The sequence below is a fragment of the Stegostoma tigrinum genome, chromosome 9 (genome assembly GCF_030684315.1).
Source record: "Stegostoma tigrinum isolate sSteTig4 chromosome 9, sSteTig4.hap1, whole genome shotgun sequence".
NCBI classification, from domain to species: domain Eukaryota; kingdom Metazoa; phylum Chordata; class Chondrichthyes; order Orectolobiformes; family Stegostomatidae; genus Stegostoma; species Stegostoma tigrinum.
The window spans coordinates 86,492,217-86,511,741 of NC_081362.1; the positions used below are offsets into that span (position 1 = coordinate 86,492,217).

Genomic DNA, 19,525 nt, shown 5'->3' on the forward strand with positions numbered 1-19,525 from the left:
ACATCCAGACTGCTTTAAGTGAGGGAATTCTGGGATTTTGATCCGGAAATTGCAAAGGAACTGCATTATAGTTCCAAGATGGGATGGCGAGTGGTGTCACAGGTTTGGGAGGTGCTGTCAAAGGAATCTCAGTGAATTACCGCAATGTACTTTGTAGGTGGTACACACTGTTCCCATGTGTATCATCATGTGATGGAGGGAGTGAATGTTGAAGATGGTGGATAGGGGACCTATAACGCTGGCTGTATTTTCCTTGAAGGTATTTGAACGCTGTTGGAGCTGCCCTCAATAAAGCAAATGAAGTGTTCCATCATCCTCCTAACTTGCACCCTTGTAGATGATGGATAGGCTTTGGGGAGTCAGGTGCTGACTTACCTGCCTGTACCCTAAGGCCATGACTTACAGGATCAGAAGTAGGCCATTTAGCCAAATGAGTCTGCTCTGCCATTTGAAGACAGCTGATATGTTTCTTAACCCCACTCTCCTGCATTTTTCCCGTAATCTTGAGCCCTATTCTACCATGCATTTCCAAATACTCCACACTCTCTTCCTTAATAATGGACTCTAAATTCTTACCAATGACTGAGGTCAGACTAACTGGCCTATAGTTTCTGTCCTCTGCCACCCTCCCTTCTCAAACAGCGGTGTTACGGTGTTGTTTGCTAGTCCTCTAGGACCATCCCTGGCTCCAGTGATTCTTGAAAGATCACTACCAATGCTTCTGTGGCAAAGATATGGGCCAATGCTACTATCATCTGACTGTTATAATCCAGAGTCTTTGGTCACTGGGGGGATTCGAATCCTGACATGGCAGCTGGTGAGATTTCAATTCAACAACTACCAGGAATTAGGAATCTAATGATTACCACAAAACCATTGTCAGTTGCCAGGAAAAACCTAATTGGCCCTCACTAACGTCCTTTAGGGGAAGGAAACTGCTGTCCTTAGCTGGTCCAGCCTACATGTGACTCCAGACCCAAAACAATATGGTTCCCATATACTCTCCTGGCAATGATGAATGCATAATAAATACTGACCTAGCCAGTGATGTCCACATCCTGTGAATGAATAAATTTTTTGAAATTCCTCAGCTATCTCCTTCCTCCACCTTAAGCTCCCTCATCATTCATCACCAAATCCGGAATTGCCTTTTTCCTAGTCAGCTCTGCCACAAACTGTACCAAAACCCATCTTGTAGACAGTCCTCAAATTCCTTTTCTTGAGATCCACTATCAACCCAATTTCCCCAGTCCACCTGCATATTGAAAGCCCCATGATTATGGTCATAGTTCTAAGGTAGCTTAGGTTATGAGTGTTGTGGTTGGTTGGCTCGCTGAGCTGGTTCATTGTTGTTCCACACGTTGTAATAGTTCCTTTCTTGTCTCAGGATTTATTTACTTCTCCACATCTTGACTGCTGCCTGTATTCAACTCTGTCTTTTTTCCTTTGCAATTCCTCAACTCTACGTGCACACATTCTACACCTCCAACTCCTTGTTATCAACTTCTAATTTCACATCTAACAAGGCAACCCACCCCCTGTGCGTGCCCTTTTGACAGAACATTTAACCTTAGATTTTTAAGTTCCAAGCCCTGATCCCCTTGCAGCCATATCTCTGACAAAGCCACATCATACATGCCAATTTCATTCTGCGCTGCAAAGTCATTTTCCTTAGGTTCATATTCAGAGTGCATGTAAACACAAAACCTACACATTAACTGCCCCTTCTCATAGCGAGATGCCTAACCCTACCCCTATGCCAGATAACAAAGTGCAAAACTGGATGAACACAGCAGGCCAAGCAGCATCTCAGGACCACAAAAGCTGACGTTTCGGGCCTAGGCCCGAAACGTCAGCTTTTGTGCTCCTGAGATGCTGCTTGGCCTGCTGTGTTCATCCAGCTTCACACTTTGTTATCTCGGATTCTCCAGCATCTGCAGTTCCCATTATCTCTCTCGCCCCTACCCATATTTCTCAGTCTGGAAATTTTAATAACCACAGCTGAGCCTTCCCTACCCTTTAGCTCTTTCCATGATTTTCCATACAACTCCTACTGTTTAGTTTAAAAGGTCTGTGCACAGCCCTTGTTATATGATTCAGGACTCTGAGCCCACTTTGATTCAGATAGAGCCCATCCCAACAGTACTGCTCCCTCCTTCCTCAGTACCAATGTCCCATGAATTCAAATCAGTTTCTTCCACACCAATCTTTGAGCCACATGTTTAGTATTTCAATTTTGTTGACCCTGTTCCAATTTACTCATGGCTCAGGTAGTAATCTGGAGATTACCACCTTTTTGGTTGTGTTTTCTAATTTGGCCCTTAGCTGCTCAAATTTCCTCAGTAGAACCCCTTTTCACCTATGATGTTGGTACCCATGTGGACCACAGCAAGTGGATCTTTCCCCTCCCACTCCAAGTTTCTCCACAGCCCAGGAGAGATACCCTAAACTTGGGCACGAGCCAGGCAACACAATCTTCAGGGCTCACAATCCAAACCACATCTAATTCCTCCCCCTCCCACTGCCTTGAATGGCTCCCTGTATCATTATGCTATTGTCAGCTTGCTCATCCTCCCTTTGTTACCAAGGAGAGGTTGACTCCCTCTGATAACTAAAACCAAAAACATCCAGAGAAGTTGCTTGGCCTCCTAATCTGTTAAAGGAAGTGTGAAAAAATGGGATAACCTTCCTTCGTCCCCAATCTGTTATGGGAGGAGGGTGGTGGTTAAATGAAATGAACTCTCTGCTACTCAATTTGGAAGCAATAAGTAACAATTTATTTACTGTCTCTAACAGTCAAATGAACTGAACCACTAACAAACTGAATAATTCTCCCAGTTGCTAAGTATTGCCGAATAAAACAAAATTCTAATGGCATGCCGTTCCAATAAATATACAAGTACCACTTGTTTTTCTCTTTACTTTGGTTTATATAAATTAAAACTCTCAAATCTATAGTCAGGATGTATCTTCCAGAATGTTCCATGCTTTTTCTACTATTTTTCAGTCAGAACCATCTTCCTTCACTGTTATCCAGTCAGGAATTCTTTTTGTCAAATCCTTGTGGCAGGAATATTAGCTGAGTGCGCCATGGTACCTGTTAGAGAGCTGAAAGATTTCTGCGGGAGCCAGAATTTCTCTCTTCTGATGGCAGTTCACGCGCACCGATTTTCAAAAACCCTCTTCTTAAAAACCCTCGATGACCTGTCAATTCTCTTTTAATAGGATTAGTCCTAAGTTGTCAACACTATCAGATTCAAATTCAATTGGCTTTCAGTCTCTAAGGGCCTGATATTTAAATTAATTGGCTGATATTGCCTTAACATCAAAACAAACCTAATGTTGCCACCCATACAACCAACTGATATATGTTTCAATTTCAGAACTGTCTGTGCATCTGCAGTTGCTTGCAGACTTTTCATTTATCTCCAACCTCAGAAAAGCACGTCATCTCTTAAAGGGACGACGTGATCCTCTACCCCCATCATTTTTACCAACAAATACTAAATACTGCCTTCCAATTCACAAGCACTCTGCCAACTTTGCAACATGTCCTCCCTTCAGAAAAAAATGATCCATTAAGAAAAGGTGTCATCATTTTTTAAAAATAAATCTTAATGCCGTTTTTGCTAAATCTACAATGCATTAATCTAGAGTTATACATTTCATACTAATTCAATGTGCATATGTAACATTGAACACCATCTACCTCTTATACACATATTTTCTTTTAAACCCATGTTAATGCATCTGCAGTAACACTTTTACGATCTGCAACATGTACAGTCTGTAAATTAAATACTTGTAACAAGACTTCAATGAAATAGTTTGGTGTTCTTGTCCTTCAATCTTTCCAAAAATGAAAAAAGGTTTGTGATCAGTACAGACAATAGTCTCTGATACATTTTAATGTTTGTTTTGCGAACAGTGTAAGGCCAGTACCATACTCAATAACTCTCTTTCAACGGTTGAGTATTTTCTCTGGTATATTTTAAATTCTCAAATATCTCCAGGGATTGTTCTGTCCACCAAAATTTCATGCTCTTCTTTAACAAACTCATCAGCAGTACCACCATAGTGCTAAAGTTTGGAACAAATGACCTGCAGAAGCCACATAGTCCTGAAAAATGTAGCATCTCCTTCTTCAAGGATGGTCTTTGAAATTTCTTGATGGCCTTCATCTTCACGTTCCTTGGTGTCATTCTTCCATGTTCATTGTGTTCTAAGAACATCACTTGTGTCTTTGCAAATTCAGTTTTTGTTAAATTTATAACCAGTTTTGCCTTCCGTAGTCTTTCAAAAGAGCTCTGCCATATGCACCATGTGATCTTTTCACGAATGGCTAAAGATCACCAAGTCATTTATATAGTTGGCACAATCAGTCAATCCTGCCACAACTCTGTTCGTAAGTCTTTGAAAAGTGCTGGTGCATTCTTCATTCCAGCAGGGATTACTTTGAATTGATGCAGCCCATTTGGGATTGCAAACACTTCTTTTGCTGTCTCTGACAAAAGGTACTGGCCAGTAACCATGAGGTAAGTCCAACTTTGTGAATTAAAAGGCTCATCCAACATTTTCCACACAGTCTTCCAGCCTTGGATTTCGGTAGAAGTCCGATTTAGCACGGCTTTAACCTTCTGATAATCCACACAGAATTACTGAGTACCATCAGGTTTGGGAACCAACATGATAGGTGAACTCCACTTGCTTTGATTCAGCTCAACAATATCTTCTTGGAGCATTGTTTTCATATCCTTCTGTACCTGTGCTACTTTCAGAGGATTAAGCCTGTTGGGGTGTTGGTTTATCGGAACAGCATTCCCTATGTCAACATCACATACTATAGTATTAACTTTCCCCATTCTATTACTACATATATCCTCATAGTGCTGCAACAAGCCTTTTAATTCAGTTCTCTGTTCCTGAGACAGATAGCTTACTACAATATCTCATTCTTTCAGGACTTACTTATTATTCAATTTATTATGAAACACATCAAAACCTGGATTTGATTCCTCACTCTCAGAGGCAGTAATTAATACCTATTTTTCTGGTTCCCTTTCCCAGTCATAGTAAGGTTTCAGCATATTCATCTGACAAACTCGAAAAAGTTTTTTTCCTATCTGGATACTTACCAGATAATTCACCTGACAGCTTCTCAATCTGATAGGGACCACTAAATCTAGCTTTGAAGGAATCTCCTACCACTGGTAATAACACCGATACATTAACCCCATGGGCAAACACACAAGTTTCGTATCTGCTTCTTCCCACATTAGGTGCTTCAAACGTTGTCTCGTTCACCAACCCTGTTTAATCTTTCTTACACGACAGTTACATAATCCAGCTGTGAGATCTCTGACTTCAGACCTATTAACTTTAATTAATTTTAGGGGGCCTCTTACTTCATGTCCGAGTATCAATTCAAATGGAGTAAACCGAGTTGATTTATTTTGAGCATCTCTCATCACAAATAATATAAATGGGATACCTTTATCCCAATCATCCAGGTAATCCTGGCAATAAGCCTTGGTCTTTAGAGTCTGATACCACCTTTCCAATGCTCCCTGGGATTCAGGATTATGTGTACTTCATTTGAAGAGTTGGATACGAAAACTATTCATGACCTCCTTAAATAATTTGGCAGCAAAATTGGACTCTTGGTCTGACGGAATCTCCCTGTGTAGTAGATTGGGTAAACAAGCAACTTCTCCACAACCTTCTTGCCTCAACATTCCATGACGAATTGCCTCCAGAAACCTGGTAGATGTGTCTATTATGGTTAGCAAATACTGTTTTAGGGAGGCGACCTACACAATCAATCATAACCTGCATGAAAGGTTCTTCAAAACGCAGAAATTGGCATTAAAGGCGCTGCTTTTATCACTGCCTCGGGCTGACACATATGACAGTTAAGGCAAAATTCAACCACATCTTTATGTAATCCAGGCCAATAGAAATGCTTCTGTATCTTAGCCTGTGTCTACCTCACTCCTAGATGACCTCCTACAGGTAATTTGCATCCTACATACAATACTTCCTTGTCTGCATTGCCGGCTGCAAATAATCTGGCGAACTTCCTCCCCTTTCTCCTCTGCACTAATGTGCCAAGGTCTCCATTTCCCCCTCAGGATTCTATCCCTAAGGTAATAGCACTTGGGAACACATTCTGATCACTTTTTGAAGGATAAGGATATGATAGTAATCTTTTATTGTCTCATCTTTATGTTGTAACTCCATTAATCTCTCATAACTAAACACCTCTGCCTGATCTTCTACATGTACACACTTTTCCTTTACTATGCCATCAAACAGGGTGCCAGCTAACTGGGCCTCAACTCCTCCTTGTCTTTGTTTTTCCCTTCTTGCTTTAACCTACGGTTGTGGAACCTCGTCACCACACAGTCCAGAAAAACTCCAGGGTTTTTTTCTTTTACCTCCTCAGTTCCCTAATTTTCCTTTGGCTTCTCGACTAGGAGGCATCACTCACATCTTTGATCCTACTAGGTCATTTCCACGAACAAACTGCATTCCTGAAATAGATATTCGTTCAATCACTCCTACTGTCACCTCCCCAGTCTTCATTGGACTTTTTAGTCATATCTTACACAGAGGAATGCTAAATCTTTCTCCATTTATTCCACAGATTATCACACTCTCAGGTAACATTTCAGGAGTGTAAATACTTTCACCTTACTATTAGAGACTGACCAGTTACCATCTGTCTGAATTTTTTTTAAAATTTCTTTACTTTCTCCCCCTAGTCTTCCTTAGTAAACCTTACCCACACAGGTGCAGTCCTCGAAAAGATCAGTCACACTCTTACTATCTAGCTGGTGACTAGGCTGTGCACTCTCCTGCAGTTTCTGGACTTCTTTTGGCATTTCCTTCACTATCTCAACTAATCCCACTGGTTTAGACTCTTCTACCACATCCCTTCCCCCAATGACTCTCTTAAACCACCAGCACTGTGACTTCATGTGTCCTCCTGTATTACAGTGGCAACACCTGAGGCCTCTCATCTTTTTCCCATCCTCTTGGGTTTCTTTTTTCACATGTGGTAAGCTGTTTCCAGTGTGATCTACTTTTTGATTTTCATTGAAGAAAAGCACATCACCTCTTAAAGGGAATACGCACTCTTCCCCCCCACACCCCCCCCATCATTTTTACAAACAAATTTGAAATCCTGCCTTCCAATTCACAAGTGCTCTACCCAACTTTGCAACACTTTACAGCCCCCACTCACATCTGCACAGGGGAGCAAGAATTGCAAATATGTCAGGTAAGCTCAAGGACCCACAATCCTCCAGCACTACCTCCTGGATCTCTCTATCTGCAAGGTAAGACAGTTCAACATGGTGAACTGCAACTTTCCTTCCACAAAAGAGAGAACTTCAAACTGCAGCAAGGCAGAGGCTGGAATGCCGACAGAAAGTCAAAATCAGGATATTCAAATTCAACATCAGATCTCCGAATAAAAATCAACCACAGAAATGTGCCCAGGCATAGTGTTTGACGCAGTTATTGCAATATTATGGGTGTCTTTTGCCACAGTGTATCTGTGGGCAAGGAAGGTGCAGATAACACTTTTAAAATTTGTTCAAACATGTGGGTGTCACTGGTTAAGTTGGCATTTATTGCCTATACCAATTCCTCCTGCAAAGCTGGCGTTGAGCCTCTTCCTGAGCAGCTTCAGTCCATATGGTGGAGGTACGCTCACAATGCTGTTAGTGAGTTTGACCCAATAATAGTGAAGGATCATTACATTGTAGGTGCTGGCAATTGAAGATCTTACAATAAAATAAAGCTCAAAAGAAACTGCATTTTAGAACAAACAAGTTTCTTTTTAATGCCATTGTCACATTTTGTTCAAAAAAATAAAGTACAGTTTGCAAAATCAGGAACAGTGAAGGGACTGTTCACCACCCTTTGCTTAAATTAGATACAACATGACTTAATTTTACATACAGCTACTGGAGTGGAAAATGTTACGAGGTATTTTGGATGAATTGACCTGGATCATCAATAGGTCCCTATGTCACAACTAAAAGGCACCTCACAGAAGTACCCAGGCATTTGGGTATGTAATATATTCTGTACCAAAGAGGCAGTGCTGTGTGGTCATGCGCAACTTTTATCCAAGATACAATCAGAAGCACACTACCTGGAAAGTCTCATTCAACTACTACACAAGACCAGTCCAATATTTAGACCATCATCCTGATATTTAACCCTCTCAGTCCAAAGATCAAATGAACAGGGGCCATGTTACCTTTCTCTCCCCTCCCCACCCCCTACCCCTAAAGACCCAATTCCACAGGACTCTTGATATGCTGCATAGTTAATCCTACCTTGTTTTGGACCACTGGCTGTGACCAAAGTCTTTTAGACCACTGCAACATGGGACTTAAAGCTGGGTTTAGTCTTACAATGTGACTTCTTTTCCTGGCAGACTAATGTGATTGCAGCTGGACTGCTCTACCTATGGCCCTGATGGCCATTAAGTTTTCTCCAGGGTGGCTCAGACTTACTCCCCCACCCCTTACCAAAGTGGTTTGAAGTATTACTGCAGACCCTTCCACAGTGCAGATCAAGCAAATAAACAAAGCAGAGGGAGATCTACATCTCTCTAAAACCAGTCCATTATCCACAGTTCAATTTCAGAGGGTAAGGGAGTCTGAAACAAAATTCTGTAATAAACTTGGATAGGTATTGTGTAGGATCTAGCAGTTCAGGGAAAATTGATGTCAAATTCAGAGGTATAAAGTGTGTGCTATATCACTATATCTGTGGCCATGCTTTTGTACCTCGTTCAGTTGAAAAGACATTTGGATAGTACACTAAGCTATTGCGGGGCTCCAAAGGGTTAAAAAGTACAGGGAATTAACAAATCCTTTACTTGGTAAATATTAACCATTTAACTTTCCCTTATGATACATGCTACCAAAGGATTTCCTGTCACTCCACGTGACAAATCATCACCAGGTTAATCAGCAAAGCGTACCACAATCGAACTAGTTGGTGTTAGCTGGCATTAGGATGATCTGTTTGTCGTTGCCTGCCCCTCAGTTAACATATCTCCTCAGAAAGAAGCAGCAGAGATAGTGAACTCACTGATATGGCTAGTCACTGGACTAGAATCAACTGTGCTTGAGTAACGAAACAATGGCCAGTGATCTTGACAGCAGTGGAATTACTTGACAAGTCAGGCAGTGTTAGGAATACTATTGCATAGCAACACAACTCTTAGCGTATGTCAAAACTTCTGGGTGAAGTATAATTAGAATGAGAGTCAGTCTCCTTCAGTGACACAAGTTCTGACAAATGACATACCATTAACGTCTCCTAGCAATCTTGTCCAATATTTGGCAACTTTGCCATGCAACTTATCCAACTGTACGTTGTGAGATAACTCTTAAGTGCGTTCTAACATCAAGCAGTTTGAATAAACATTAAACTGTTTCTTTTGCAAATGACATCTATGGGCTAGCCAGAAAAATTGTTTTGGCGTGGTACCCCAAGGAAGGTTCGTGTACACATGATTGCCAAGCACAGAAACACAATGTCCCTTTAAGTCACCTTTTATAAGTTTAGGATAGTCTGTAATACCCCATTTACAAACTCTCTAAGGCACACAACAGTGCAGTGTCAATGCAAAGACAATCTGCTAAAGGGCTGCTGAAAAGTACAGCGTTTTTTGTTTCAAAACAAAAAAAAAGGGCATGGAAAGGCAAGGAACGAGGGTTTGCTCAAGCCTGGGACTGTTACATCATTCAACCCCAGCGAACAGATTATGCACATGATCAAAACACCACTTTCTTAGAATACTGTAAATCATTTCTGAAAATGAAAACTTCCTTAAAATGACTCCCTACACTGTCAAAGGGATTTCATAATTAGAAAATGACAGTGAAAATTTTAATCTCATTTCATGATTCACAATAATCTAAGTGTAAATTTTAAGGTGCTAATCCCTCCGACAATATCATTTTGTTAGGAAATGACCAGACAAAAGTTCCTGCAGGTTTCAAAAATCATTTACGAGCAACTCTTGACTCTAAGTTTTTAAAACAGACTACATACAATATTAGCAGGAAGAGACAGCCTGAACAGGATGCCAGTTAGTACTGGGGATTGTTTCACTTACAGGTCTATGCAGCTGAAGAGGTCTTTGATTCTCTGCCTCAAGAACAGAGATACTGATTATTTCACCAGAACAAACTTAAACTCCCTGTTCATTGAGAATGCTGGTGAAAGACTTATTGCTCATTTTGATGTTTTGTACTGCATACAGTAATAGCATTTTAACTTCAGGTGTTGCAGACTGATACAGCTGTTGAAGCATATAAAAATTGATTTTGCTGTATTTGTGCATTCTCTGAAAAATACAGCTGAAAAGCTTATTTTTGAACATCTTTATAAATAATAAAAATCTGCCAACTCTATGTTGCATCATTCAGTTAATCATGGATGGTTGTGGGGAGGATAATGCAAAGAGGGAGTTAAAATTTTTGGTGGAGGTTAATCACCAGTGAAACGTGACTTCATTATCTACTGTACCAGCCTACAACAGTTAGAGTGCTTTACAAAATATAAAATTACCAGTATTATCATTACAACAGGTCATTAGGTGCTGATCCCAGTTATGGGACTTTGTAAACATTTATCCAAAATACTGTATGTATAGCTTTCAAAAGAAGTCTACATTTTTTAAACCGTGACCCCTCAAGCTATCAGAAAGTGGGTGATATTTTAGCACAAGGTAGAACATGGAATATCAACTACAAAACATAATTGAGTATGGAAAACGCCAGGTAAGATATTAAAAAAAATTAGATTCAGAAACAAGGATCTTGAGTGTTCAGCACCCTGCAGAACAGTTTCTAATAATTGCAGTTACTGATTTTTTTAAGTAAATAAGAAATAGTCAGTATGTCTACAGTCTCAAGTCACTGTGCAGAATCATAATTTGGTGTGGTGGCCTGGGGTGGATGCTGAAGCAGAAGCTGAAGTTGATGCTGCTGCACCCTCTCCCTCCCCGAGCTCATCCTGCAGCTCTTGGCTTACGCTGGTCTGGAGTGCAGCAGGTGTTAGCCATTCTTTCGGCAAGCAACTCTGGAGAAATGGAATGCAGGAACTGAAGTGAGCTAGCCGGTTAACCCAGCGAGGGATCTCTTTGCCACAGAGGATCTGTTACAAAAGAAAAGCAGAAATAACATGCCATTTTTAAATTGTTCCCAACTTCGATTTTCTTTGAGGGAGCAAAGTTTGGTATTATTCCAATGACAAAGCAAATTGCTGCTTTGCAGACAGCTGACCAAGGTCTTGGAAGGTTACGTTAAGAAAACCAGGATAAATTATCTCCTTCCCTCAAATCTGATCCTCTAGCTACCTTTCTGAAGAACACTGACTGCCCTGCAGGACTTGCTCACGTAATGGTTTTCCTGTGCAACCTTAGGAGAACGATATTAAAAGAAAAGGTAAATGGACTAATTAGATTTGGACTTGTTAGTCCCCTGGCTTGGAACTTGTGCACTGAAAGAGAGATGCAAGCGTTTTGTTGCATTCAATGACTGTAGATACTGGGGGCTGTAGGCAGTTCATTATGAAGTGAATCACATCCAAGTCCGATTCTATCTTCCAGGTAAACCTCCTGTAGAGATTAACAGAGAATAATCAGTAATAGAAACCCAGCATTCTTTTTCTACTACTGCTGCTGCTGTGTTTCTGCTTTGACCCTTGAGATCAACTAAACCAGCATAGAATATTTCATGTTTCATTGTCAATCTAAGTTTGTGTGGATTAATTCACAGCAGGCAGCTTACTTGTTAAGTGTCATCCCGCTGCTACATTAACATTTAATTAAACCCAGTTCAGGTCAACTAAACATCGACTATACTCAAAGTGTCTTATTATCTTTGTACAAGCATTGTGCGCCTATCTATTTATAACATTCAGGCTACCAAGGCACACACTGAAAATTATGGATGAATCACACAACCAAGGACTTGTGTTGACCTTGGCTCAATGCCTAACCTCTTGGCTCTGTATCAGAAAGTTTTGGGCGAAAGAAACACTCCAGAATGTTCCATTTTAGAACATAATCTTAGATTTAATAATAGTGAAGAAGGTCATAACCAGGGGAAAAACAGGATTAAGTTAAAGTTAAAGGCAGTATATCTGAATGCAGGATGCATTTATAACAAAATAGCTGAATAAATGATAGAACAGAAATAAATGGATTTGATCTAGAACTATACAAACATGTCTGCAGCATGACCAAGGTTGGGAACTAAATATTCCAAGATATGGCTCTTACAGATAAAATAAGCAACATGTGAAAGAGGGAAGACCCCTAATAATGACAGGTGACCTCAAAACTAAAGATCATCATAAAGGAGGGTTGGGGCAATTGGGAGATGGAAAAGAACTTAATTCTGCATCCTGATTTTTCAGACTAACACAGATGGAGCTAAACAACAAAAGGCTAAAAAAAATCCACTTCAGTGGTTTACAGGTCCACTTAGTCTGGTTAGAGTTGGACAAGTTATAAATCCAGTATATTAGAGTGGGAAACGAGGGCTATACCTTAATTATAGGATCTTCTGAAGGAATAAAACAAAATGGGCAAAGATAGTTGAGGTGAATTCACAGTATTCTTGAAAAATGTCTTGAACGAATTCTATGCTCAGAAACTAGAATGTGTACTGGTTATTTAGGAACTAGTTTCATCTAATAAGATATGGCTTATTAGTAATTTTGCAGATAATTTGAAGAAAAGCAATCATTATGCAATAGTTCTGTTTAATGCTTGGCAGTCATGTAGCCAAATCTAAAATAGAGGGTGTTATGTAAATTTAAGACCCTATGAAGCCATAGGGGCAAGCTGGCTGAGGCAGTGTAACATACCAGTAAAGACAAACATTTAGATAATTAATATATTTGCATAAATACAAATTCCCTTGAGCTATAAAACTTTCCAATGACAAAGTTACACTGCTACGGATAATGAGAGAAGTTTAAGATAGTTTAAGATTAAAAGAACATCACAAATGTTGGCAAACAGAGGAGGAAGTCTGCGGATTTAAAACATCAAATGACAAGAATGAAAACCTAAAGAACTGTAAATCAGGAACAAAACAAAGTTGCTGGAAAAGCTCAGCAGGTCTGGTAGCATCTGGGGTGGAGAAAACAGAGTTAACGTTTTGGGTCCGGTGACCCTTCCTCAGAACAGAGGACAAGAATGAAATTGATAGAGGGAGAAAATACAAAGTGAGAGTAAAACCAGCAAGAAATATAAAACAAATTATATAAGCTTTAGTAAAGACAAATTAATGGAAATAAATTTTGGTCCCTTGGAAGCAGGGACAAGAATAAATAGTAATTGGGAAATAAGGAAATAGGAGAGATGTGCAGCAACTGTGTGCACCATCATGCCAGTAATATGATGCAAGGAATATGTTGAATACTGTGGGGGAAAAAAACAGCATGTTAAGAGTAAGGAATGGAAAAGTCTTTAGTTTTAAAAAAGGGGCTAAATGTTGCCAAATCCCTTGGGCCTGATGGCCTACACTCTTGGATTTTACAAGAGGTGGCAGCAGTGATAGTGGATGCATTGGTTTGATATTTTAGAACTCCTTAGATTTTAGCATTGAAAAGTTACAAATGTAACACTACTGTTAAAAAAAGGAGAAAGAGAAAACATGGAACAATAGATTAGTCAATAACACTGTCATCAGTAGCAGGGAATTACCAGAATCTGTAAAGGATGTGGTGACAGGGCACTTAGGAAAATCTTTGCTAGGATCTCTCAGTATCTCAACTTATATTCACAACCCATTCAAGGTAGTTAAAGTTGCATACATCAACCTTCTTTGGGGGGGTAGACAGGGCAAAGGAAATGTCTAGAATCAGACAAAATCAGGGGGTCTTATGAAGAAAATGTGTCAATCGAGATAGTTGCACTGATTGAAGTTATGTGTAGATTAATAACATACATGGAAGAAAATGGTTGGACGCACAGTTAACTCCTATAGGATTACTTTTTAAAGTGGTTAGAAACAATACTTCAAACAAAGATCCTGGGTGTTACATTCTTCTTACCCTTGGGCAACACCTTCCAAACAAATAACCACCAGCACTTCCAACTAAAAGGTCAGGGAGAGCAGCTATCTGGGAATACCACTGCTGGCAAGATCCGCTCCCCAGCCACAAACCATCTTGATTTGGAACTATATCACCATTCTTTCAATGTCACTGGATCAAAAGTTGAGAAGTCCCTTCCTAACAGCGTTATGGTATGCCAACACCAAACAGACTTCAAGAAGGTACTGCACAACCGAAATCAGGGATAGACAATAAATGCAGCTCCACCAGTGACACACACCTCCTACGAATGATTTTTTAAAAAAAAATTGACAGCTGGTCTGGGAAAGTAGACCTAGAATATTGCGTACAATCTGATAATTCTATCATGCAGATTCTAGTGATGAGAGCTGAGAAAATTAGTGAACTTGATTCTTACTGTTTGAGAGATGAGTCAAAGTCTCTTTAGCCTTCAATTAATGTTTCTTCATTAGTTTTAACAGAATAAATTGAACTCAGATCAGTACTTCCAGATACTGCATGACGACAGTTGAATGGAAATATTTGCGCTTTTATCTCCATTCCTTCTTACTGCTCGTTACAAAAATCAAATAGTGACAGGTCCAAACCCATATACTTATCTTATTCCTGTAAGGTAAGAACATATTACTCATAAATCTTGACTGCTGGTAGCAGTGAAGTCCAATTTGCATGTCTGACCCAACCTCATGCCCAAGAGTTCAGAAAATGTCTGCATTCAAACAATGATTCGAGATTGGCGTTCATATGAGAAGGGGGTGGACTGATGGCTTCACGCCAAGAACTACCACATGCTTCATAATTATAGTGCTTGCTGCTGCTTACACCAGTACAAACCCAAAAGCATGTGTCAGGGAAAACAAAGATTCAGCAAGCTAGCCTTTAGGTAGTTTGGAAGTGAAATATGTCAACAATAATTACTTTTACATCTCAAGCTTGACTGCCTTATTTGATTCAATACCAAATCTTTTCTGGGCGTAAATAAAAAGCATAGTCTGGCTGTGATATAGCAAAATTATTTTCGTAAGGTGCTTTGTATTAGAGACATTACTGCATGACTAAAAGGCAACATCTTCCCCTCTGGATAATAAAATGTGAGGCTGGATGAACACAGCAGGCCAAGCAGCATCTCAGGAGCACAAAAGCTGACGTTTCGGGCCTAGACCCTTTGTGCTCCTGAGATGCTGCTTGGCCTGCTGTGTTCATCCAGCCTCACATTTTATTATCTTGGAATCTCCAGCATCTGCAGTTCCCATTATCTCTGATACATCTTCCCCTCTGGATTTTGCTAAAGCCCCTTTTCAATCACTTGCTGCGAGTTAAACACAGTGTAAAATGATTCTGCCAAGAAAAATAAGGTCTGACTTTTCCTGATTGTATATTGGTGACCAAGTTCAAAAACCTTTCTAGGCAGTTGCACTCAAGTTACATTAATGCGACAGCAGTATATCCCATATCATTAGATATTATTTTAGAACTTATATGAAACTAAAGACAAATAATAGATTTCTTTTAACATCCCCAACACAATGGTTCTAAAGCAAAATTTCTCAGTTCATAAACAAGATGACCAGAAATGCCTCAGCAAAGTTATTAGATTACATCCATTAGGATTGAATCATCAAAAATAGATTGCAGAGGAAAATACATACTAATTACAATTATGCACTATCCAGGTCTTCCAAATGTCCCAAGTGGCTCATAGTTGGTGATTAGTTTAGAAGTAAAACTGAGGGAAAATTGAACATACGCTCCAATAGTAAATAAGATTTTAAAGTTGTTGATTCAGGGGAAGCTTTGACCAGAATATTTTCAAAAAAGTATTGTAGATTCTTTCATGCCCACTTCAACATGCAGATGGAAGCTCATTTTGGGATCCAATCTGAAAGCCAATATTGCATTCCATCAACACTGCACCAAAAATAGGATGTTACCAGTAATTATATTGCCTAGTTTCTTTTCCAAAGTCCAAAAGAATGCATTGTTTTACTGGCTCTTCCATTGGAAATCAGCCATGTTTCAACCCTTAAGATTCTCAAGCAGAACAAAGACAGAGCAATTTATTTTGACTGCACAACACTTGGAAATCCTTTTCACAAAGAGAGCTGCATCTAAACTGCAAATGTAACGTTTGTGGTTATGACCAGTTTAAAATTCCAATGCTGCGATAATAAGAAAGCAAAGTAGAAATTTGTCAAAAGCACGGCTGTATAATTGTGATCAGAGATAATGGGAACTGCAGATGCTCGAGAATCTGAGATAACAAAGTGTGGGGCTGGATGAACACAGCAGGCCAAGCAGCATCTTAGGAGCACAAAAGCTGACATTTCGGACTGAGACCCTTCATCGTGCTCCTAAGATGCTGCTTGGCCTGCTGTGTTCATCCAGCTCCACACTTGGTTATCACAGCTATATAATTGTACTGTTGGCAAAAAACTCTTGTTCTGTGATGGTAATTTGGAGACCGACAAGAGATCAATTCAAAACTTGGCTATGTATTGAGAGACAAATGTGGTTACTTTTATCCATAATAATTTAATTATTTCTGGTCACCATGTACATAACATTATATTCAAATAAATGGTATATTTTTCCAACTGTAAAAGATACATTGCAGTTTGGGCTGCAGAATAGCCACAAGTACACCACTTAAAGTTCGGTTAAACCCATGAGTCAAAAATCAATCTTTTATGTAAGGTTTGCACATAACAGCTGTTTCTAGTTTTAACATTTAATGGAGTCAACCTTTTAAATCACCATAAATTAAGTTGCGATGCCAATTGTTCATTTTCCTTTTTAATGGTCAATGCCATCCCAACTTGAAAAAGTAACCACTGTTCCACCATTTTTGCCAGGAACTCCCTGTCCAACTGTATTTTGGATGTGCCTCGACTACACAGACTGCAGCCGTTCAAAATGACACCACTTTCTCGAGTTCAGTTAGGAAGATCAAAAACAGGCTCGGCAGCAACAACCCCGCCTTGAGAGAGAACCTTGATTTAAATATACCCTGTGAGACAGTATATAACAAGTTATGTGATGCCAAGTAACACCTATTTAATTTGTCTATTTTTTTAAATGTTGGAACTTTACAGATCAGTGCAACATTAGCAGATTGTTTACAGTGCCTTTAAAAGGTTATTCAGCATGTAGGGAAATTGACCAGCCACATGGCCATCAGTAGCACTCAATACTTAAAAATGATTTTTTAAAAAATGGTTTGACATATCTTCACAGTTAATTATTCTAGTTTGGTATTTTGGCAATCAGATAGAACATTTAGAACATGTCATTAAACGAGAACTGAAGGAAACTTCATTGTACAACTTAAAGTACTTATCGATTTATCAAAGGTTTTGTAGGTTTTTGATGAAAACTGGCATCTTGATTAGTGATTATTTAGAAGTCTTACATTGCCTTCAAAGAAGATCTTCAAGCAGAGCAGCAAAGATCGTCTGATTATCCAAAGCATGACCTCACTAAAGGCAGATGAGTTCATTCTTGTCTCACAAGAACTACTATAAAGAACTGCATCAAGAAATAAAATCAGAGGCAGAAACTGCCAGAAGTCACACTGCCTTCGAATGAAAATCATTTAAATTCCTGTCTTTTTTACCTCATTACAAAATAGCATGTTTGAGTAGTTGCAAAGGATTGTGGCAGAACAGCAAGATTATTCAGTGATTATGTATTTTCCTTCAGTCTCCCCCATTCCCCCTTTGGCACATGCTAGAATTCCTTTAATGAGACATTGTTAAACTTGTTCAAGTAAAAGCATAATTTGCCTTGCAAAATTAGGGAGGTCAGTTCCGTGGAATGCCTTGTGACAATGATATTAACAGAAATATCTATTGTGAAAAAAGTCTATTGTTTGGGTTTCCAAATCGATAATCCCCACCCTGGCTTCTCTTTTAACCTTGTTGATGTTCTACATTATCAGCCTTGACAATCTACGTTGATTTTGAGGGGAAGAAGAAACCGCTCTTTTCCTTTACTCCGAAAATAGCAAGACAGTAAAACTAGTTAAAGTCAAAGTCAGTTCCAGCATAATCAAACATTAATTTTCCCTTCAGCCCATTCTTCTAGGCAAAAGTGGTTTTTTAAACAAAATCAATTAATTAAAATGTATACATTTATTTACGGTCGGTATGACAACTGGAACTGACACCCATATACTTCAGGTGTCAGTATTAACACAATCATTTCCAAAACATTTCTCTTCTCAACAGAATACTGGTGCTTTCAAAGTAACAGCTTCTCTTTCATCCAACAGCATAACAGCTTCTTAAATCTTCTATAGGTAAGTACTGGATTTTAATAAAGACCACAAAACTAAAGGCAAAAATAAAACCTGGCAATAAATATGACAATACAACTAACTTCTGGACAGGGCCTACCTCATCTGCACAAATTTTTTTTTCCAACAAAGATGACAGATCTTTAATCCTTCAGCAAGAATGCACAAGCCCCCTTAGGAATTACATGTACATTACTGTGATGTTTTAGAATACTACCACAAATAGAAACTGCTGCCAAAGGTCTAAAAGACACAAGGCAAGTCCAGCCAAAAATATTACTTAGCTTCTTTTTGGAACTACCAAACACCTACTTAGAACTCCAGGTCCTCCCAAACATGAACCTGCTGCAGTTTTGCCAACTTCTTTCAAATAAGAAACATTGATGCAAACATTATCTGCATTTCAAACTATCAGCTACATTTCTAGTTTGAACACACCACATACTATCTTCTGCCAAGTATGTGATTGCCTTGTTGGCAGTAGCCAATGCCACTCTTCAGCTAATCATTAGGCGACACACAAACATTACTGTGGAAGACTCATCCATTGTTTGCCTTCACTATAAACAAGACATCAGCAGGACAAGAGATTGGATGCTTGCTGCATATGAAATTTATTCCTTTTGGCACACTGCATTGGAATGTCAATGTGTTGTCTCACAATGCCACTTTGGCCATTTTGTTTTAAAAATGGTTCTTCGTTGCTGAGTGAAAGCAACACCAACAAAATTCAATTTTGCATATATAACTGATCATAATACATGATGTGACCTACCAATACTTAATGAGAAGCTGTGGATTGAGTGTCAAATACAAGCCACCTTTCTGATTTACTTGACACAAACAAAACCAACCTTCATTTACTTGTTCGCAGAATGTATTGAAGTTTTTCCAGTTGTCAGGAAAGCAATAAGAGTCTCTGCACTTTGCGCGTATATCAATACATCATTGAAACCATTAATGCCAAATTACTGCAGAGAGTAAGCCAAAAAAGGTCCCAGACTTGTGTGCCATGGAGTTAGCCGACCTAACAGGTAGTCTTTATTCAGCACTGTTAACACAAAAAAAAAGCCAGGCTCTTATGAGCTCTTATATGACTCTTCC

General features: G+C 39.3%; 1 protein-coding gene across 1 annotated transcript in view; it reads right to left on the reverse strand.

Annotated features, from left to right (window-relative positions):
• Positions 1-7,823: 7,823 nt before the first annotated feature.
• The window catches only part of desi2 (desumoylating isopeptidase 2), a 42,574-nt gene continuing 30,872 nt past the window's right edge, over positions 7,824-19,525 (reverse strand). The window contains exon 5 of the mRNA XM_048536466.2: positions 7,824-11,190. Coding sequence (XP_048392423.1) covers positions 10,963-11,190 — 228 coding nt within the window. The 3' untranslated portion in view covers positions 7,824-10,962. The remainder of the gene's footprint in view (positions 11,191-19,525) is intronic.